We start from the raw sequence: 20540 nt of genomic DNA on the forward strand, positions 1-20540 counted from the left end.
TAGGGTTGAGGGTCAAGTCAATTGGGAGGTGAGTTTGAATGGAGAAAAACTGGAGGAAGTGAAGTGTTTTAGATATCTGGGAGTGGATCTGGCAGCGGATGGAACCATGGAAGCGGAAGTGGATCATAGGGTGGGGGAGGGGGCGAAAATTCTGGGGGCCTTGAAGAATGTGTGGAAGTCGAGAACATTATCTCGGAAAGCAAAAATGGGTATGTTTGAAGGAATAGTGGTTCCAACAATGTTGTATGGTTGCGAGGCGTGGGCTATGGATAGAGTTGTGCGCAGGAGGATGGATGTGCTGGAAATGAGATGTTTGAGGACAATGTGTGGTGTGAGGTGGTTTGATCGAGTGAGTAACGTAAGGGTAAGAGAGATGTGTGGAAATAAAAAGAGCGTGGTTGAGAGAGCAGAAGAGGGTGTTTTGAAGTGGTTTGGGCACATGGAGAGGATGAGTGAGGAAAGATTGACCAAGAGGATATATGTGTCGGAGGTGGAGGGAGCAAGGAGAAGAGGGAGACCAAATTGGAGGTGGAAAGATGGAGTGAAAAAGATTTTGTGTGATCGGGGCCTGAACATGCAGGAGGGTGAAAGGAGGGCAAGGAATAGAGTGAATTGGAGCAATGTGGTATACCGGGGTTGACATGCTGTCAGTGGATTGAATCAAGGCATGTGAAGCGTCTGGGGTAAACCATGGAAAGCTGTGTAGGTATGTATATTTGCGTGTGTGGACGTATGTATATACATGTGTATGGGGGTGGGTTGGGCCATTTCTTTCGTCTGTTTCCTTGCGCTACCTCGCAAACGCGGGAGACAGCGACAAAGTATAAAAAAAAAAAGAAAAAAAAAAGAAAAAAAAAATTATTTATTATACTTTGTCGCTGCCTCCCACGTTAGCGAGGTAGCGCAAGGAAACAGACAAAAGAATGGCCCAACCCACTCACATAAACATGTATGTACATAAACGCCCACACACGCACTTATACATACCTATACATTTTAACGTTTACATACATATACATACACATATGTACACATGTACATATTCATACGTGCTGCCTTCATCCATTCCCATTGCCAACCCGCCACACATGAAATGGCACCCCCCTCCCCCCGTGTGTGCGAGAGGTGGTGCTAGGAATAAGACAACAAAGGCCACTTTCGATCTCACTCAGTCTCTAGCTGTCATAAGTAATGCACCGAAACCACAGCTCCCTTTCCACACCCAGGCCCCACAAAACTTTCTATGGTTTACTCCAGATGCATCACATGCCCTGGTTCAATCCATTGACAGCATGTCGACCCTGGTATACCACAATCATTCCAATTCACTCTATTCCTTGCACCCCTTTCACCCTCCTGTATGCTCAGGCCCCAATCGCTCAAAATCTTTTTCATTCCATCCTTCCACCTCCAATTTGGTCTCCCACTTCTCATTGTTCCCTCCACCTCTGACACATATATATCCTCTTTGTCAATGTTTCCTCACTCGTTTTCTCCATGTGACCAAACCATTTCAGTACACCCTCTTCTGCTCTCTCAACAACACTCTTTTTATTACCACACATCTCTCTTACCCTTTCATTACTTAATCAAACCACCTCACACCACATATTGTCCTCAAACATCTCATTTCCAACACATCTCATCTCATTTCCAACACATCCACCCTCCTCCACATGTAAGGATGTTTATTGTCATAGATGGGGTTCCTGGGGCAAATAGGTAGAATAAGGATGTATAATGGCGTAGAAGGGTTTCTAGGGCATGAAGATAAAGTAAGGCTGCATAGTAGGTGATATGTATGTTTTGTAAGGAAGTATAGCTAGAGTTATAAGAATAGGAAAACTGTAAGAAATGGAAGGTGAGAATATCTCAGATAAGGATGCCAGGAGAAATATCTTTGCTGAAATCTGTCACTTTGCTGAATATCATTTCCATAGATAGAAGCATTGTGGGTTGAAAGCTATGATAGAATATCATTTGTTAGTTCAATAAATGTTTTTATCCATTCTTTCACTGTTTGTTTTACTTTAATCAGCACCTGAAGCCTGAGGAGATTAAGCAAGCACAGACCAGAGCAAGACGCAAGCTGCTTGCAGCCAGGCTAGCACAGGACTCACCTTCAGCTCCTCCCTCATGTTCATGCCAAAATACCCAGGCCTCAGTGGAAGATGAAGCCACAGGACGGACAGGAGCTGAAGCTTTATCACTCCAGCAGCATCATGCGAAGTTGAGCAAGAGTAAAGATAGAAAATATATTAAATCTGGTGATCATCAACATCAAGAGAAGTTGACCAAGAGTAGAAATCATAAATATGTTAAATCTGATGATGTTCAGAATCAAGAGAAGTTAAACAAGAGCAGAGGTCATAAATATGTTAAATCTGATGATGTTTACCAGGGACAAGAAAAGTTAACCAAGGGTAGAGATGGTAAATCTCTTAAATATGGTGAACCTTCTGAGCAGATTAGGGCACGACCAACTTTACCTGTTCACAGAGGTATGGGAGAATCAAACCTTCGCATTCGTCAAGTTTCTAGGCTTGTTCTTCAAATTTCCTGTAGTGTAAGAGAATTGGAAAGTATGCAGAAACAAACACATCAACAGAAAGATTTTGTAACCCCTCTTGATAATGAAGTCCAGAGAAAACGTTGGGAAGAGTTCCTTCATTCTGCTGGTCGCTCGTTATTTTCCATGAAACGTGAGGTATGGCTTTATGTATTACAGTATTCTTTTAGAGGACATGAAAAAATTTTAAGAGGTTTTCTTTAATTAGGATTAGTTTAGAATAGGTTTGTTATGAAGCTTCATGGAATATGATACCATAGAGAAACTTATTTACATACATTTATGGTTTGTTTGAATATGATACTGCACCAAAGGCATAAACTTAATCACTCACACATTTAGTAACTGCTGGAGGAGTACAGATGTTGGAAGTGCATGCTATGTTCATTTTAGAGATATGCCAGTGTATTAGTATTTATATGTATGTATGTATTCATTTTTTTCCTTTCATTTCAAGCTAGAAGTTTCAGTTTTCTAAATTGTTTCTTACATTTTTCATATGTATATATATGTATGTGTGTGTGTGTGTATATGTGCGTATGTATGTGTATGTGTGTGTATGTGTATATGTATATATATATGTATATTATCCCTGGGGATGGGTGAAAGAATACTTCCCACGTATTCCTCGCGTGTCGTAGAAAGCGACTAGAGGGGACGGGAGCGGGGGGCCAGAAATCCTCCCCTCCTTGTATTAACTTTCTAAAATGGGAAACAGAAGAAGGAGTCACGCGGGGAGTGCTCATCCTCCTCGAAGGCTCAGAGTGGGGTGCCTAAATGTGTGTGGATGTAACCAAGATGTGAAAAAAGGAGAGATAGGTAGTATGTTTGAGGAAAGGAACCTGGATGTTTTGGCTCTGAGTGAAATGAAGCTCAAGGGTAAAGGGGAAGAGTGGTTTGGGAATGTCTGGGGAGTAAAGTCAGGGGTTAGTGAGAGGACAAGAGCAAGGGAAGGAGTAGCAATACTCCTGAAACAGGAGTTGTGGGAGTATGTGATAGATTGTAAGAAAGTAAATTCTCGATTAATATGGGTAAAACTGAAAGTTGATGGAGAGAGGTGGGTGATTATTGGTGCATATGCACCTGGGCATGAGAAGAAAGATCAAGAGAGGCAAGTGTTTTGGAAGCAGCTGAATGAGTGTGTTAGTGGTTTTGATGCACGAGACCGGGTTATAGTGATGGGTGATTTGAATGCAAAGGTGAGTAATGTGGCAGTTGAGGGAATAATTGGTATACATGGGGTGTTCAGTGTTGTAAATGGAAATGGTGAAGAGCTCGTAGATTTATGTGCTGAAAAAGGACTGATGATTGGGAATACCTGGTTTAAAAAGCGAGATATACATAAGTATACTTATGTAAGTAGGAGAGATGGCCAGAGAGCGTTATTGGATTACGTGTTAATTGACAGGCGTGCAAAAGAGAGACTTTTGGATGTTAATGTGCTGAGAGGTGCAACTGGAGGGATGTCTGATCATTATCTTGTGGAGGCTAAGGTGAAGATCTGTATGGGTTTTCAGAAAAGAAGAGTGAATGTTGGGGTGAAGAGGGTGGTGAGAGTAAGTGAGCTTGAGAAGGAGACCTGTGTGAGGAAGTACCAGGAGAGACTGAGTACAGAATGGAAAAAGGTGAGAACAATGGAAGCAAGGGGAGTGGGGGAGGAATGGGATGTATTTAGGGAATCAGTGATGGATTGCGCAAAAGATGCTTGTGGCATGAGAAGAGTGGGAGGTGGGTTGATTAGAAAGGGTAGTGAGTGGTGGGATGAAGAAGTAAGAGTATTAGTGAAAGAGAAGAGAGAGGCATTTGGACGATTTTTGCAGGGAAAAAATGCAATTGAGTGGGAGATGTATAAAAGAAAGAGACAGGAGGTCAAGAGAAAGGTGCAAGAGGTGAAAAAAAGGGCAAATGAGAGTTGGGGTGAGAGAGTATCATTAAATTTTAGGGAGAATAAAAAGATGTTCTGGAAGGAGGTAAATAAAGTGCGTAAGACAAGGGAGCAAATGGGAACTTCAGTGAAGGGCGCAAATGGGGAGGTGATAACAAGTAGTGGTGATGTGAGAAGGAGATGGAGTGAGTATTTTGAAGGTTTGTTGAATGTGTTTAATGATAGAGTGGCAGATATAGGGTGCTTTGGTCGAGGTGGTGTGCAAAGTGAGAGGGTTAGGGAAAATGATTTGGTAAACAGAGAAGAGGTAGTGAAAGCTTTGCGGAAGATGAAAGCCGGCAAGGCAGCAGGTTTGGATGGTATTGCAGTGGAATTTATTAAAAAAGGGGGTGACTGTATTGTTGACTGGTTGGTAAGGTTATTTAATGTATGTATGACTCATGGTGAGGTGCCTGAGGATTGGCGGAATGCGTGCATAGTGCCATTGTACAAAGGCAAAGGGGATAAGAGTGAGTGCTCAAATTACAGAGGTATAAGTTTGTTGAGTATTCCTGGTAAATTATATGGGAGGGTATTGATTGAGAGGGTGAAGGCATGTACAGAGCATCAGATTGGGGAAGAGCAGTGTGGTTTCAGAAGTGGTAGAGGATGTGTGGATCAGGTGTTTGCTTTGAAGAATGTATGTGAGAAATACTTAGAAAAGCAAATGGATTTGTATGTAGCATTTATGGATCTGGAGAAGGCATATGATAGAGTTGATAGAGATGCTCTGTGGAAGGTATTAAGAATATATGGTGTGGGAGGAAAGTTGTTAGAAGCAGTGAAAAGTTTTTATCGAGGATGTAAGGCATGTGTACATGTAGGAAGAGAGGAAAGTGATTGGTTCTCAGTGAATGTAGGTTTGCGGCAGGGGTGTGTGATGTCTCCATGGTTGTTTAATTTGTTTATGGATGGGGTTGTTAGGGAGGTAAATGCAAGAGTTTTGGAAAGAGGGGCAAATATGAAGTCTGTTGGGGATGAGAGAGCTTGGGAAGTGAGTCAGTTGTTGTTCGCTGATGATACAGCGCTGGTGGCTGATTCATGTGAGAAACTGCAGAAGCTGGTGACTGAGTTTGGTAAAGTGTGTGGAAGAAGAAAGTTAAGAGTAAATGTGAATAAGAGCAAGGTTATTAGGTACAGTAGGGTTGAGGGTCAAGTCAATTGGGAGGTGAGTTTGAATGGAGAAAAACTGGAGGAAGTGAAGTGTTTTAGATATCTGGGAGTGGATCTGGCAGCGGATGGAACCATGGAAGCGGAAGTGGATCATAGGGTGGGGGAGGGGGCGAAAATTCTGGGAGCCTTGAAGAATGTGTGGAAGTCGAGAACATTATCTCGGAAAGCAAAAATGGGTATGTTTGAAGGAATAGTGGTTCCAACAATGTTGTATGGTTGCGAGGCGTGGGCTATGGATAGAGTTGTGCGCAGGAGGATGGATGTGCTGGAAATGAGATGTTTGAGGACAATGTGTGGTGTGAGGTGGTTTGATCGAGTGAGTAACGTAAGGGTAAGAGAGATGTGTGGAAATAAAAAGAGCGTGGTTGAGAGAGCAGAAGAGGGTGTTTTGAAGTGGTTTGGGCACATGGAGAGAATGAGTGAGGAAAGATTGACCAAGAGGATATATGTGTCGGAGGTGGAGGGAACGAGGAGAAGAGGGAGACCAAATTGGAGGTGGAAAGATGGAGTGAAAAAGATTTTGTGTGATCGGGGCCTGAACATGCAGGAGGGTGAAAGGAGGGCAAGGAATAGAGTGAATTGGAGCGATGTGGTATACCGGGGTTGACGTGCTGTCAGTGGATTGAATCAAGGCATGTGAAGCGTCTGGGGTAAACCATGGAAAGCTGTGTAGGTATGTATATTTGCGTGTGTGGACGTATGTATATACATGTGTATGGGGTGGGTTGGGCCATTTCTTTCGTCTGTTTCCTTGCGCTACCTCGCAAACGCGGGAGACAGCGACAAAGTATAAAAAAAAAAAAAAAAAATGTATGGGATATAGACCATTCCTGCTGTAATCATAGGATCCATTTTTCAGAAATTGAGCTTTAAGGATACAGCTTATGGCGAATTCAGTTTTTCCATGATCCTAATGGTATGAACAGGTGTTATATTTTGGGGTAACATTCCCTGTGAAAACTTTAGTAGATATTTAGTCATCAAACACGTTAGATATATGCTGTAGGTGACCTGCCTGAGGTATTTCTACAGGTATGACATTGAAACTTTCTGCAGTTAGGACTGGTGGAGTAATGTTGGCAAAAGAGCAGGTTTATATTCTTCTGTATCTAAGAATGAAACTGTACGAATGGTTATCTGAGAATGCTGGGTCTTTTCAGTGCTATTTTTCTGATGTATATAGTTTCAGGAGAATTTGAAGATGTGTGGAACAGGTGTTTGCTTTGAAAATATTTCATAAATACTTGGAGAAAGAAATGGAGTTGCACTGTATGTGGTAATAATGGATCTGAAGAAAGGGTATGATATAGTTGATAGGCCTTGAGAGAGCTGCTATAAAGATACGCGTTCCTTGGAAAGTTACTAAATGCAGTGATGGATTTTCCCAGGAGAGTAAGACAGTTGTGAAAGGGAGAAGGGCAAGTGGTTGTTGATGAAGGTGGGTCTTTGTAATGCTACAATTGTTGTTTAATCTGTTTATTAGAGGTAAATGCAAAGGTCTTAGAGCAAGATGCTGTTCTGCAGCATACTTTAGATTATGGAATGTGGAAGGTGAATCAGTTGTTGTTTGCACAATTCTAGTGGCAGATTCCACTGAAAAGCTCAAAAAAGCTTATGGCAGAGTTAGAGAGCTTTTATGAAAGGAGAAAGCTGAGAGTGAACGTGGACAAATGGGAAGTAATGAGATACAGCATGGAGACAAGGCAGTTAAAAAGTGTGAATGAGGACCTGAAGGAAGTGGAATGCTTTAGATATCTTGGAGTGGACATGACATAGGATTGAACCTTAGGGGCTGAAGTGAGTCATTGAGTGAGAGGAGGGGCTGAAGTGAGTCATTGAGTGAGAGGAGGGGCTGAAGTGAGTCATTGAGTGAGAGGTTACTACCAGTTTGGGCCAAATGGGTACAGTATGCTTGAAGGTATAGTGCTCTTAACAGTTTTATCTTGATGTGAGTCATAGGCTCTGATTTGAGGTGTGTGTGTATATATGTCAAAAATAAAATGCCTGAGGATAGTATCTGGTTTGCAGCAGATTTATCATGTAAGGAAAGACTATGTAAGAGAGAGGTGTGGTAGTGAAAAAAAAAAAGTTACTGACTACCTCACTGAGCTTTGGACTAACTTTTACTACAGTGGGCAGATTCTTTGACACTGTCCAGTTCATACACTGCTGATGATAATAACACTAGACTTAGGTTGCATTGCTGGCGATAGTACAGCAATATCAGACCATACAGCTGATGGCAGTAACACCAGTTCAGGGCCATACTGCCAGTAGCAGTAACACCACCCCTTGGCCATACTGCTAGTGACACTAACACCAGACCCAGGCTGCATTGCTAATGGTATTAGTAACACCAGTCCCAGGTTGCAGTGCTGATAGGAGGAAAACCAGTACCAGGCCACTCTGCTGATAGCAGTAACAGCAGTACCAGGCTCTATTGCTGATGACAGTAACACAGACATTCATATTGTAGTGATTATCCTTACTGACCATGAGTCAGCATGGGCCAGCCCAGGATTCAACTTGTGTGGGTTTGAATCCTTGGCATGCCAGCAGGCCTACATCCAACCCCGGTGTTCATCTCTCCCTTTGATGCACAAGTAGTAATCAAATAGTAATCACACTGCTGATGGATGTAAAAGCATTCCCAAGGTGTACTACTGATGTCAGTAATACCAGCTCCAGAAATGCGAAGGCCATGATCCTCATGAAATACCTGGTCTTGACATCTCAGAGTAATGCCTTTTGTTCAGATCATTGTGCCTCAATATTTTACTAGTCTTTTCAATCTGTGGGAGCTATATCCATTTGAAACTAGAAATATAGAAATATATATACCTCGCTAATGCCGGAGACAGCGACAAAGCAAATGAATATATATATTTTTTTTCAAATACTTTGTCGTTGTCTCCCATGTTAGCGAGGTAGTGCAAGGAAACAGACGAAAGAATGGCCCAACCCACCCACCTACACATGTATATACATACACATCCATACATGCACATGTACATACCTATACATCTCAACATATACGTATATTTTTTATTATTTTATTATTTTGTTTTGTCGCTGTCTCCCGTGTTAGCGAGGTAGCGCAAGGAAACAGATGAAAGAATGGCCCAACCCACCCACATACACATGTATATACATACACGTCCACATACGCAAATGTACATACCTATACATCTCAATGGCCCAACCCACCCACATACACATGTATGTACATATACGTCCACATACGCAAATATACATACCTATACATCTCGATGTATACATATATATACACACACAGACATATGCATATATACACATGTACATAATTCATACTGTCTGCCTTTATTCATTCCCATCGCCACCTCGCCACGCATGAAATAACAACCCCCTACCCCCTCATGTGTGAGGTAGTGCTAGGAAAAGACAACAAAGGCCCGATTCGTTCACATTCAGTCTCTAGCTGTCATGTAATAATGCATCGAAACCACATCTCCCCTTCCACATCCAGGCCCCACAGAACTTTCCATGGTTTACCCCAGACGCTTCACATGCCCTGGTTCAATCCATTGACAGCACGACGACCCCGGTATACCACATCGTTCCAATTCACTCTATTCCTTGCACGCCTTTCACCCTCCTGCATGTTCAGGCCCTGATCACTCAAAATCTTTTTCACTCCATCTTTCCACCTCCAATTTGGTCTCTCACTTCTCCTCGTTCCCTCCACCTCTGAGATGTATCCTCTTTGTCAGTCTTTCCTCGCTCATTCTCTCCATGTGACCAGACCATTTCAAAACACCCTCTTCTGCTCTCTCAACCACACTCTTTTCATTACAACACATCTCTCTTACCCTTTCATTACTTACTTGATCAAACCACCTCACACCACATGTTGTCCTCAAACATCTCATTTCCAACACATCCTCCCTCCCCGCACAACCCTATCTATAGCCCATGCCTCTTAACCATATAACATTGTTGGAACCACTATTTCTTCAAACATACCCATTTTTGCTCTCCAAGATAACGTTCTCACCTTCCACACATTCTTCGACGCTCCCAGAACCTTCACCCCCTCCCCCACCCTGTGACTCACTTACGCTTCCATGGTTCCATCCACTGCTAACTCCACTCCCAGATATCTAAAACACTTCGCTTCCTCTAGTTTTTCTCCATTCAAACTTACCTCCCACTTATCTTGTCCCTCAACCTTACTGAACCTAATAACCTTACTCTTATTCATGTTTACTTTCAGCTTTCTTCTTTCACACACTTTTCCAAACTCAGTCACCAACTTCTGCAGTTTCTCACCCAAATCAGCCACCAGCGCTGTATCATCAGCGAACAACAACTGACTCACTTCCCAAGTCCTCTCATCCCAACAGACTGCATACTTGCCCCTCTCTCCAAAACCCTTGCATTCACCTCCCTAACCACCCCATCCATAAACAAATTAAACACCCATGGAGACATCACGCACCCCTGCCGCAAACCGACATTCAATGGGAACCAATCACTTTCCTCTCTTCCTACTCGTACACATGCCTTACATCCTTGGTAAAAATTTTTCACTGCCTTTAGCAACTTACCTCCCACACCATATACTTTTAATATCTTCCACAAAGCATCTCTATCAACCCTTTCACAAAGCATCTCTATCAACCTTATCATATGCCTTCTCCAGATCCATAAATGCTGCATACAAATACATCTGTTTCTCTAAGTATTTCTTACATATATTCTTCAAAGCTAACACCTGATCCACACATCCTCTACCACTTCTGAAGCCACACTGTTTTTCCCCAATCAGATGCTCTGTACATGCCTTTACCCTCTCAGTTAATACCCTCCCATATAATTTCCCAGGAATACTCAACAAACTTTTTTTTTTTTTTTTTTTTTTTTTTTTTATACTTTGTCGCTGTCTCCCGCGTTTGCGAGGTAGCGCAAGGAAACAGACGAAAGAAATGGCCCCAACCCCCCCCCCATACACATGTACATACACACGTCCACACACGCAAATATACATACCTACACAGCTTTCCATGGTTTACCCCGGACGCTTCACATGCCTTGATTCAATCCACTGACAGCACGTCAACCCCTGTATACCACATCGCTCCAATTCACTCTATTCCTTGCCCTCCTTTCACCCTCCTGCATGTTCAGGCCCCGATCACACAAAATCCTTTTCACTCCATCTTTCCACCTCCAATTTGGTCTCCCTCTTCTCCTCGTTCCCTCCACCTCCGACACATATATCCTCTTGGTCAATCTTTCCTCACTCATTCTCTCCATGTGCCCAAACCATTTCAAAACACCCTCTTCTGCTCTCTCAACCACGCTCTTTTTATTTCCACACATCTCTCTTACCCTTACGTTACTTACTCGATCAAACCACCTCACACCACACATTGTCCTCAAACATCTCATTTCCAGCACATCCATCCTCCTGCGCACAACTCTATCCATAGCCCATGCCTCGCAACCATACAACATTGTTGGAACTACTATTCCTTCAAACATACCCATTTTTGCTTTCCGGGATAATGTTCTCGACTTCCACACATTCTTCAAGGCTCCCAAAATTTTCGCCCCCTCCCCCACCCTATGATCCACTTCCGCTTCCATGGTTCCATCCGCTGCCAGATCCACTCCCAGATATCTAAAACACTTCACTTCCTCCAGTTTTTCTCCATTCAAACTCACCTCCCAATTGACTTGACCCTCAACCCTACTGTACCTAATAACCTTGCTCTTATTCCCATTTACTCTTAACTTTCTTCTTCCACACACTTTACCAAACTCAGTCACCAGCTTCTGCAGTTTCTCACATGAATCCGCCACCAGCGCTGTATCATCAGCGAACAACAACAAACAAAACAACTTATACCTCTTTAATTTGAACACTCACCTTTATCCCCTTTGCCTTTGTACAATGGCACTATGCATGCATTCTTCCAATCTTCAGGCACTTCACCATGTGCCATACATTCATTGGATATCCTTACCAACCAATCAAAAACATAGTCACCCCCTTTTTTTAAAAAATTCCACTGCATTACCATCCAAGCCCTCCACCTTGCCAGCTTTCATCATCCGCAAAGCTTTCACTACCTCTTCTCTGTTTACCAAACCATTCTCCCTGACTCTTTCACTTCACACACCACCTCGACCAAAGCACCCTATATCTCCTACTCTATCATCAAACATATTCAACAAACCTTCAAAACACTCACTCCATCTCCTTCTCACTTCACCACTACTTGTGAAACTAGAAATACGTCTTGAAAACTTTTCTGCTTGAGAGTCTGCAACCAAGGGGGGACCAGAGGGGGCTTGGGTACCCCTGAAAACATATACATATACAAGTAATGTGGAAGTTTGAAGTTGAAAGTACTTCAGTGTGTTGCATGGTCATATGTAGGTATTGTGACTGGGGGTGGATTGCCTTTTAGGCTTGGGCCTAAGACTTTGGGATATCAAGGGGGCCCATGTTTGTTGTGTCTGAAAATGTGGTCTTAAGTATGGACCAGTACAATATGATATTGTGATTTAGAAACGTTTGTAGGCAGGCCACTGGTTCCGGATTGACTGCATAGGCATTCAGTATTAACAAACTTAATTCTAGGGCAGTGGGTACATTGCATAATTGATATTTCAATTTTGCATTGTTTTTACTGTATGATTTCATTTCTTATATGACTGTATCCTTTTTTATTCATAACCATTCATAAAATCAGTCTTTCACACATGCTCTGCCCCACATCAGATGTCATCAGTCTGCTGTGACCACATTTAATATAGATGAGATCATATCTCAGCATTTAGGAAATAAGTTGTCAGACTGTAAGCAAAGAGCAGTAATTAATAGTGAAGTCTTAGAATGGTTAGACATAAAAGGTAGTGTTCCATGTGGATCAGTCTTAGGACTGGATTTCTTTCTCATATATATAATGATCCTGATAATGGGATATGTGAAAGATATCAAAAGTTGTAGATATTACTACGCTGGGAACTTAATATACAATTGAAAATTAATGTTTGCAGTTCCAACTTAGACAGGTTGATGGACTGGGTCCTAGGCTTGCTAATGAATTTTAAAATTTTATCTCAGATTCATACATTTTGCCAACTGTGATGATGGTGATGAAAGTTATTGATAAGCTTATAGTGGTGAGTTACCAAGATGATTCCTAGGCCAAGAAACAAATCCTCTGAAAGCCAATCAAATGAATCTATTTGCTTAGATCTGAGAAGGTTAAGAGGTGATTTGCTTAAGTATTTATGATTATTAAAAGTTTTGATGATCGAACAAGCTACTTAATACTTGATTTGTATGATTTCACATGTAGTAATGTGAAATCATTACAGGATTGTTAGCTTGTTGAATGATTTTCCACTTAGAGTGGTTGAATGCAGTTATATAGATACATTTAAGAACAAACGATAGATACTTTGAATCAAGTCCATGACTTATTCTTTTTGGATTATCTGTATGTCTTCTAACTTTTACCACATTAATCTGTGCATTTCTGATATTTTCTAAAATCACAAACATCCTCAAAAGTACCCAGTGAACTGTTGGTGGTCGAATTTCTTTGTTTTCTTTTGTTGGTTAACCCCACTCATTGGGTTAAAGAACCAACTGTTTCTGTACTTTGCACCAAATTGTTGACTCTGTTTTGATGTGAACTGCATGATTGTTATGGATATTTTCTTTATAGGTAACACTTCTGGAAAGAAAACCTAGTCGAGAACAGAGGAACAAGAGCAGATATCTGAGAGTGTTGGCTGCATCTACCCGCACACTTCACCAACTCCTGCTGGTAGGTTCCATTATTATTTTCAGCTGTCCTCCTGATAGGTCCATAATATTCCTGACTTTCCATATTGATATAGCTCATAATATTTTTATCACTTATGCTAGTTTGTTTTATTATATCCGTGGTTATATCCCCTGGCAGATTGCATCGTAACATTCTTGTAGTTACTCATAATTTCTCCCAGACACCAACTTCAATGACTTACTATCTTTAGATTTGATGACACTGTGGGATGACTTTCCACCGTATGAATAGATTCATGTACCATTATGTTTTGTTCATTCTCTCTGGAAGGCTTCAGTTTGTTCTAATGCTTCCTTTCTAGTATGTCTCATTGTTCTCTTTATTACATCTGATAGGTCCAATCATGTTCTTGGTCAATGTTATTTGTAAGTTTCGTTGTATCCATTATCATCTGTGCTGGTACACACAGTAAAAAAATATGTTCCTGCTTTTTGTGAAATGATATGAAGTCATAGATGAAGGATTTTGAAAAATGCCCATTAGTCAGGCCTTACACTGGTACTCCTGCTTGTATGATATTGTGGTATACTGATTGCCTGTGACATTTCCTATCGTTTGCTGTAATGAATGTTATATTGATTTCAGATTTTGATGGAAATGATTATAAGCTGTGGCCACCATAATTTGTTGGAAATTTGTCTCACATCAAGCCTACCACCCTTAACGAGACAACAGGAGTTGTATTGATCATTTCAAATTTCACCAGACCTATTCAGGAAGATACTTTTTTTACTATGTGTACATTTTATTATGATAGTGATCATTTTTACTAATGGATTCCATTAAGTTCTTCTTTATTCCTCCAAGTTCGTACATTGTTATAAACAGTACTTGGTCATTCATTTTGATGTCCATAGTTATACCTCTTCATTACTGATATATCCCATCATGTTTTTGGTAATTTCTAGTGGCATGTTTGATCTTGTCTGATATTTTTACTTGTAAACCTCATCAATTATCCTTAGGGTTCAGGAGAAAGAATATTTCATATGTATCTTCTGCATTTCATAGGAGGGAACTGAGAGGAAAGTGGAGGCTGGAAATCTTCCATTCCTTCATTATTACTTTCCAAAAGAAGGAACTTAAGAAAGCGTAAAGTGAGAATTTTTTCTCTCAGGCATGGTTGTTTGTTCTTGGCACTACTTTGTTAGGTAAGAAACTGGAACTAAGTGTGAAAATAAGAATTATATTATTATTATACTCAATCGTTGTTTCCCACATCAGCAAGGTAGCGCCAGAAAACAGATGAAGAATGGCCCATCCACTCGTATACATAAACACCCATACATGTACATATCCATACATATAGATATCAACATATAATTATATCTATTATTTTATTATACTTTGTCGCTATCTCCCACGTTAGCAAGGTAGCGCAAGGAAACAGACAAAAGAATGGCCCAAACCACCCACATACACATGTATATACATACACGTCCGCACATGCACATATACATACCTATACATTTCAAGGTATACATATATATACATACACAGACATATGAATATATACACATGTTCATAATTCATACTTGCTGCCTTTATTCATTCCCATCACCACCCCGCCACACATGAAATGACAACCCCTTCCCCTACCCGCGTGCGAGGTAGCACTAGGAAAAGACAACAAAGGCCAGATTTGTTCACACTCAGTCTCTAGCTGTCGTGTGTAATGCACCGAAACCACTGCTCCCTTTCCATATCCAGGCACCACAAAACTTTCCATGGTTTACCCCAGACACTTCACATGCCGTGGTTCAATCCATTAACAGCACGTTGACCCTAGTAAACCACATCGTTCCAATTCACTCCATTCCTTGCACACCTTTCATCTTCCTGCATGTTTAGGCCCCGATTGCTCAAAATCTTTTTCACTCCATCCTTCCACCTCCAGTTCGGTCTCCCACTTCTCCTCGTTTCCTCCACCTCTGACACATATATCCTCTTTGTAAATCTTTCCTCGCTCATTCTCTCCATGTGACCAGACCATTTCAAAACACCCTCTTCTGTTCTCTCAACCACATTCTTTTTATTACCACATATTTCTCTTACCCTTTTATTACTTACTCGATCGAACCACCTCACACCACATATTGTCCTGAACATCTCATTTCCAACACATCTACCCTCCTCTGCACTATCCTATCTATATCCCACACCTCGTTACAATATAACATTGTTGGAACCGCTGTTCCTTCAAACATACCCAATTTTGCTTTCCGAGATAATGTTCTCGCCTTCCACACATTCTTCAACGCTCCCAGAGTCTTCACCCCCTCCCCCACCCTGTGAGTCATTTGCGCTTTCATGGTTCAATCCGCTGCCAAATCCACTTCCAGATATCTAAAACACTTCACTTCCTCCAGTTTTTCTCCATTCAAACTCACCTCCCAGTTGACTTGTCCCTCAACCCTACTGTACCTAATAATTACCTTGCTCTTATTCACATTTACTCTCAGCTTTCTTCTTTCACACACTTTACCAAATTCAGTCACCAGTTTCTCCAGTTTCTCACCCAAATCAGCCACCATCGTTGTATCATCAGCGAACAACAACTGACTCGCTTCCCAAGCCCTCGCATCCACAACAGACTGCATACTTGCCCCTCTCTCCAAAACTCTTGCATTCTCCTCCCTAACAACTCCATCCATAAATAAATTAAAGAACCATGGAGACATCATGCACGACTGCCGCAAACGACATTCACTGGGAACCAATCACTTTCCTCTCTTCCTACTCATACACATACCTTACATCCTTGATAAAAACTTTTCACTGCTTCTTGCAACTTGCCTCCCTCACCATATACTCTTAATACCTTCCACAGAGCATCTCTTTCAACTCTATCATATGCCTTCTCCAGGTCCATAAATACTACATACAAATTTATTTGTTTTTCTAAGTATTTCTCACATACATTCTTCAAAGCAAACACCTGATCCACACATCCGCTACCACTTCTGAAACTACACTGCTCTTCTCCAATCTGATGCTCTGTACATGCCTTCACCCTCTCAATCAATACCCTCCCAAATAATTTTCCAGGAATACTCAACAAACTTGTATCTCTGTAATTTGAACACTCACCTTTATCCCCTTTACCTTTGTACAGTGGCACTATGCATGCATTCCGCCAATCCTCAGGCACTTCACCATGAGCCATACATACATTGAATATCCTCACCAACCAATCAACAACACAGTCACCCCCTTTTTTAATAAATTCCACTGCAATACCATCCAAACCCACCGCCTTGCCGGCTTTCATCTTCCGCAAAGCTTTCACTACCTCTTCTCTGTTTACCAAACCATTCTCCCTGACTCTCTCATTTCACACACCACCTCAACCAAAACACCCTATATCTGCCACTCTGTCATCTAGCACATTCAACAAACCTTCAAAATACTCACTCACAACTTTTTTTTTTACCGCTGTCTCCCGCGTTTGCGAGGTAGCGCAAGGAAACAGACGAAAGAAATGGCCCAACCCACCCCCATACACATGTATATACATACGTCCACACACGCAAATATACATACCTACACAGCTTTCCATGGTTTACCCCAGACACTTCACATGCCTTGATTCAATCCACTGACAGCACGTCAACCCCGGTATACCACATCGCTCCAATTCACTCTATTCCTTGCCCTCCTTTCACCCTCCTGCATGTTCAGGCCCCGATCACACAAAATCTTTTTCACTGCATCTTTCCACCTCCAATTCTCCCTAAAATTTAATTGTACTCTCTCACCCCAACTCTCATTTGCCCTCTTTTTCACCTCTTGCACCTTTCTCTTAACCTCCCACCTCTTTCTTTTATACATTTCCCAGTCATTTGCACTATTTCCCTGCATAAATTGTCCAAATGTCTCTCTCTTCTCTTTAACAAATAATCTTACTTCTTCATCCCACCACTCACTACTCTTTCTAATCTGCCCACCTCCCACGTTTCTCATGCCACAACCATCTTTTGCGCTAGCCATCACTCCTTCCCTGAATACATCCCATTCCTCCCCCACTCCCCTTATGTCCTTTGCTCTTACCTTTTTCCATTTTGCACTCGGTCTCTCCTGATACTTCCTCACACAAGTCTCCTTCCCAAGCTCACTTACTCTCACCACTCTCTTCACCTCAACATTCTCTCTTCTTTTCTAAAAATCTCTACCAATCTTCACCTTCGCCTCCACAAGATAATGATCAGACATCCCTCCAGTTGCACCTCTCAGTACATTAACATCCAAAAGTCTCTCTTTCATGCGCCTATCAGTTGACACGTAATCCAATAACTCTCTGGCCATCTCTCGTACTTACATTTTTTTTTTTTCCGTCTCCCGCGTTTGCGAGGTAGCGCAAGGAAACAGACGAAAGATATGGCTCAACCCACCCCCATACACATGTATATACATACGTCCACACACGCAAATATACGTACCTACACAGCTTTCCATGGTTTACCCCAGACGCTTCACATGCCCTGATTCAATCCACTGACAGCACGTCAACCCCGGTATACCACATCGATCCAATTCACTCTATTCCTTGCCCTCCTTTCACCCTCCTGCATGTTCAGGCCCCGATCACACAAAATCTTTTTCACTCCATCTTTCCACCTCCAATTTGGTCTCCCACTTCTCCTCGTTCCCTCCACCTCCGACACATATATCCTCTTGGTCAATCTTTCCTCACTCATTCTCTCCATGTGCCCAAACCATTTCAAAACACCCTCTTCTGCTCTCTCAACCACGCTCTTTTTATTTCCACACATCTCTCTTACCCTTACGTTACTTACTCGATCAAACCACGTCACACCACACATTGTCCTCAAACATCTCATTTCCAGCACATCCATCCTCCTGCGCACAACTCTATCCATAGCCCATGCCTCGCAACCATACAACATTGTTGGAACCACTATTCCTTCAAACATACCCATTTTTGCTTTCCGAGATAATGTTCTCGACTCCCACACATTCTTCAAGGCTCCCAGGATTTTCGCCCCCTCCATCACCCTGTGATCCACTTCCGCTTCTATGGTTCCATCCGCTGCCAGATCCACTCCCAGATATCTAAAACACTTTACTTCCTCCAGTTTTTCTCCATTCAAACTTACCTCCCAATTGACTTGACCCTCAACCCTACTGTACCTAATTACCTTGCTCTTATTCACATTTACTCTTAACTTTCTTCTTTCACACACTTTACCAAACTCAGTCACCAGCTTCTGCAGTTTCTCACATGAATCAGCCACCAGCGTTGTATCATCAGCGAACAACAACTGACTCACTTCCCAAGCTCTCTCATCCCCAACAGACTTCATACTTGCCCATCTTTCCAAAACTCTTGCATTCACCTCCCTAACAACCCCATCCATAAACAAATTAAACAACCATGGAGACATCACACACCCCTGCCGCAAACCTACATTCACTGAGAACCAATCACTTTCCTCTCTTCCTACACGTACACATGCCTTACATCCTCGATAAAAACTTTTCACTGCTTCTAACAACTTGCCTCCCACACCATATATTCTTAATACCTTCCACAGAGCATCTCTATCAACTCTATCATATGCCTTACATATACTTAATTTATATCTCTCTTTTTAAACCAAGTATTCCCACTCACCAATCCTTTTTCAGCACATAAATCTACAAGCTCTTCACCATTTCCATTTACAACACTGAACTGCTCATGTACACCAATTATTCCCTCAACTGCCCCATTACTCGCTTATCAACATATAACACACAGACATATCCATATATGTACACATGTACATATTCTTTCTTGCTTGCCTTCATCCATTTCTGTTGCTACCCTGCGACACAGGGAAAAAATGCACACACACACACACACACACACACACACACACACACACACACAGCCCATTCAGTGAGGTAGTGCCAGGAAAAGACAGAAAAGGCCACATTTGTTCACACTCAGTCTCTAGCTGTCATGTGTAATGCACTGAAGCCTCAGCTTCCTAGCCACATCCAGGCCCCACAGACCTTTCCGTGGTTTACCCCAGACACTTCTCATGCCCTGGTTACCATGGTTACATTCATTCCTTTTGGCTCATTTCATTAAGTTTTCTGTCACCATGATTCTGTCTCATCTTTTGTAGCTTATAGTGTCATTCCAAGTTTTTGAATTTTTTTGTGGCTCTTTTTGGCTACCTATTATAACGAACATTTTCCTGTAGTATTTAACTTTTCCTGCAGCATACATACTATTTTCAACCTTCTGTCAGCATATCCAAGCGAAGCATCTGTTGTTACTTGGTTAATCAAAGCACTAACTAATATCAGTCTTGTAACTTTTGCACATGTTTCCCCATTTCTTCTTTGTGCCTTTTCACAATAAATAAAGATCATGTATCATTTTATCAGGTGTGTCAGTGGCTGAAATATGTAGAGAAGCTTTATGGACAGCTAATGTTTTATTCATAGATGTAAAATTTTTTATCAAAAATTTCTAAATATTTGAATATTGTAAATCAGTTAAATGTTCTTGTTGATGATAAAAAATGTAACAGTTTAATTCCTTTGCATTCCAGGCACTGAAGACATATAGAGATCGTATCTTCGTATCAGCAGCTGGGAGGAAACTGTTTGCTGAACTGTTGGCAGTAACATACAGAGTCTTCTCTCTTGTTTCTTCTTTGGGTATCAAGCCCCCCAGACTGAGCATGCAGGTTGGACTTTAATCTTATAGTTTTTAATCTTGTAGTATTAAACCTTATTGAATGCTGAAAGTAAAATTTAAGTGTTTGAAGGAAAGTTTCTCTCTTTGGAACTCCTTATTATTTCCTTGCTTGTAAGTTCTTTTCCTTGGCTTTGTGTTCACCTCAGTTGTGCTTGTAGTCAGGGACTGGAGCCAGTTTCTAAAAGAGACAGAGTGTACCCTGCCTTCTGTGATGTACAGATACCCTGCAAGCACTCCATGCTTCTGTTCCCAACTGGGTCATGTGACCAGCCACTAAATTTAGTGTTGGTTGGTTCCTTACATAATTCAAAT

At 41.6% G+C, this 20540-nt stretch overlaps 1 protein-coding gene across 5 annotated transcripts in view; it reads left to right on the forward strand.

Moving 5' to 3' along the window:
- The window catches only part of LOC139758733 (uncharacterized), a 72546-nt gene that overhangs the window by 26624 nt on the left and 25382 nt on the right, over nt 1-20540 (forward strand). For all 5 annotated transcript variants that reach the window (XM_071680497.1, XM_071680479.1, XM_071680460.1 and 2 more), the window contains exons 3-5: nt 2039-2707; nt 13391-13492; nt 20080-20217. In XM_071680497.1, the coding sequence (XP_071536598.1) occupies nt 2039-2707; nt 13391-13492; nt 20080-20217 (909 nt within the window). The remainder of the gene's footprint in view (nt 1-2038; nt 2708-13390; nt 13493-20079; nt 20218-20540) is intronic.

This window comes from Panulirus ornatus, chromosome 2 (genome assembly GCF_036320965.1).
Source record: "Panulirus ornatus isolate Po-2019 chromosome 2, ASM3632096v1, whole genome shotgun sequence".
Taxonomy (NCBI): domain Eukaryota; kingdom Metazoa; phylum Arthropoda; class Malacostraca; order Decapoda; family Palinuridae; genus Panulirus; species Panulirus ornatus.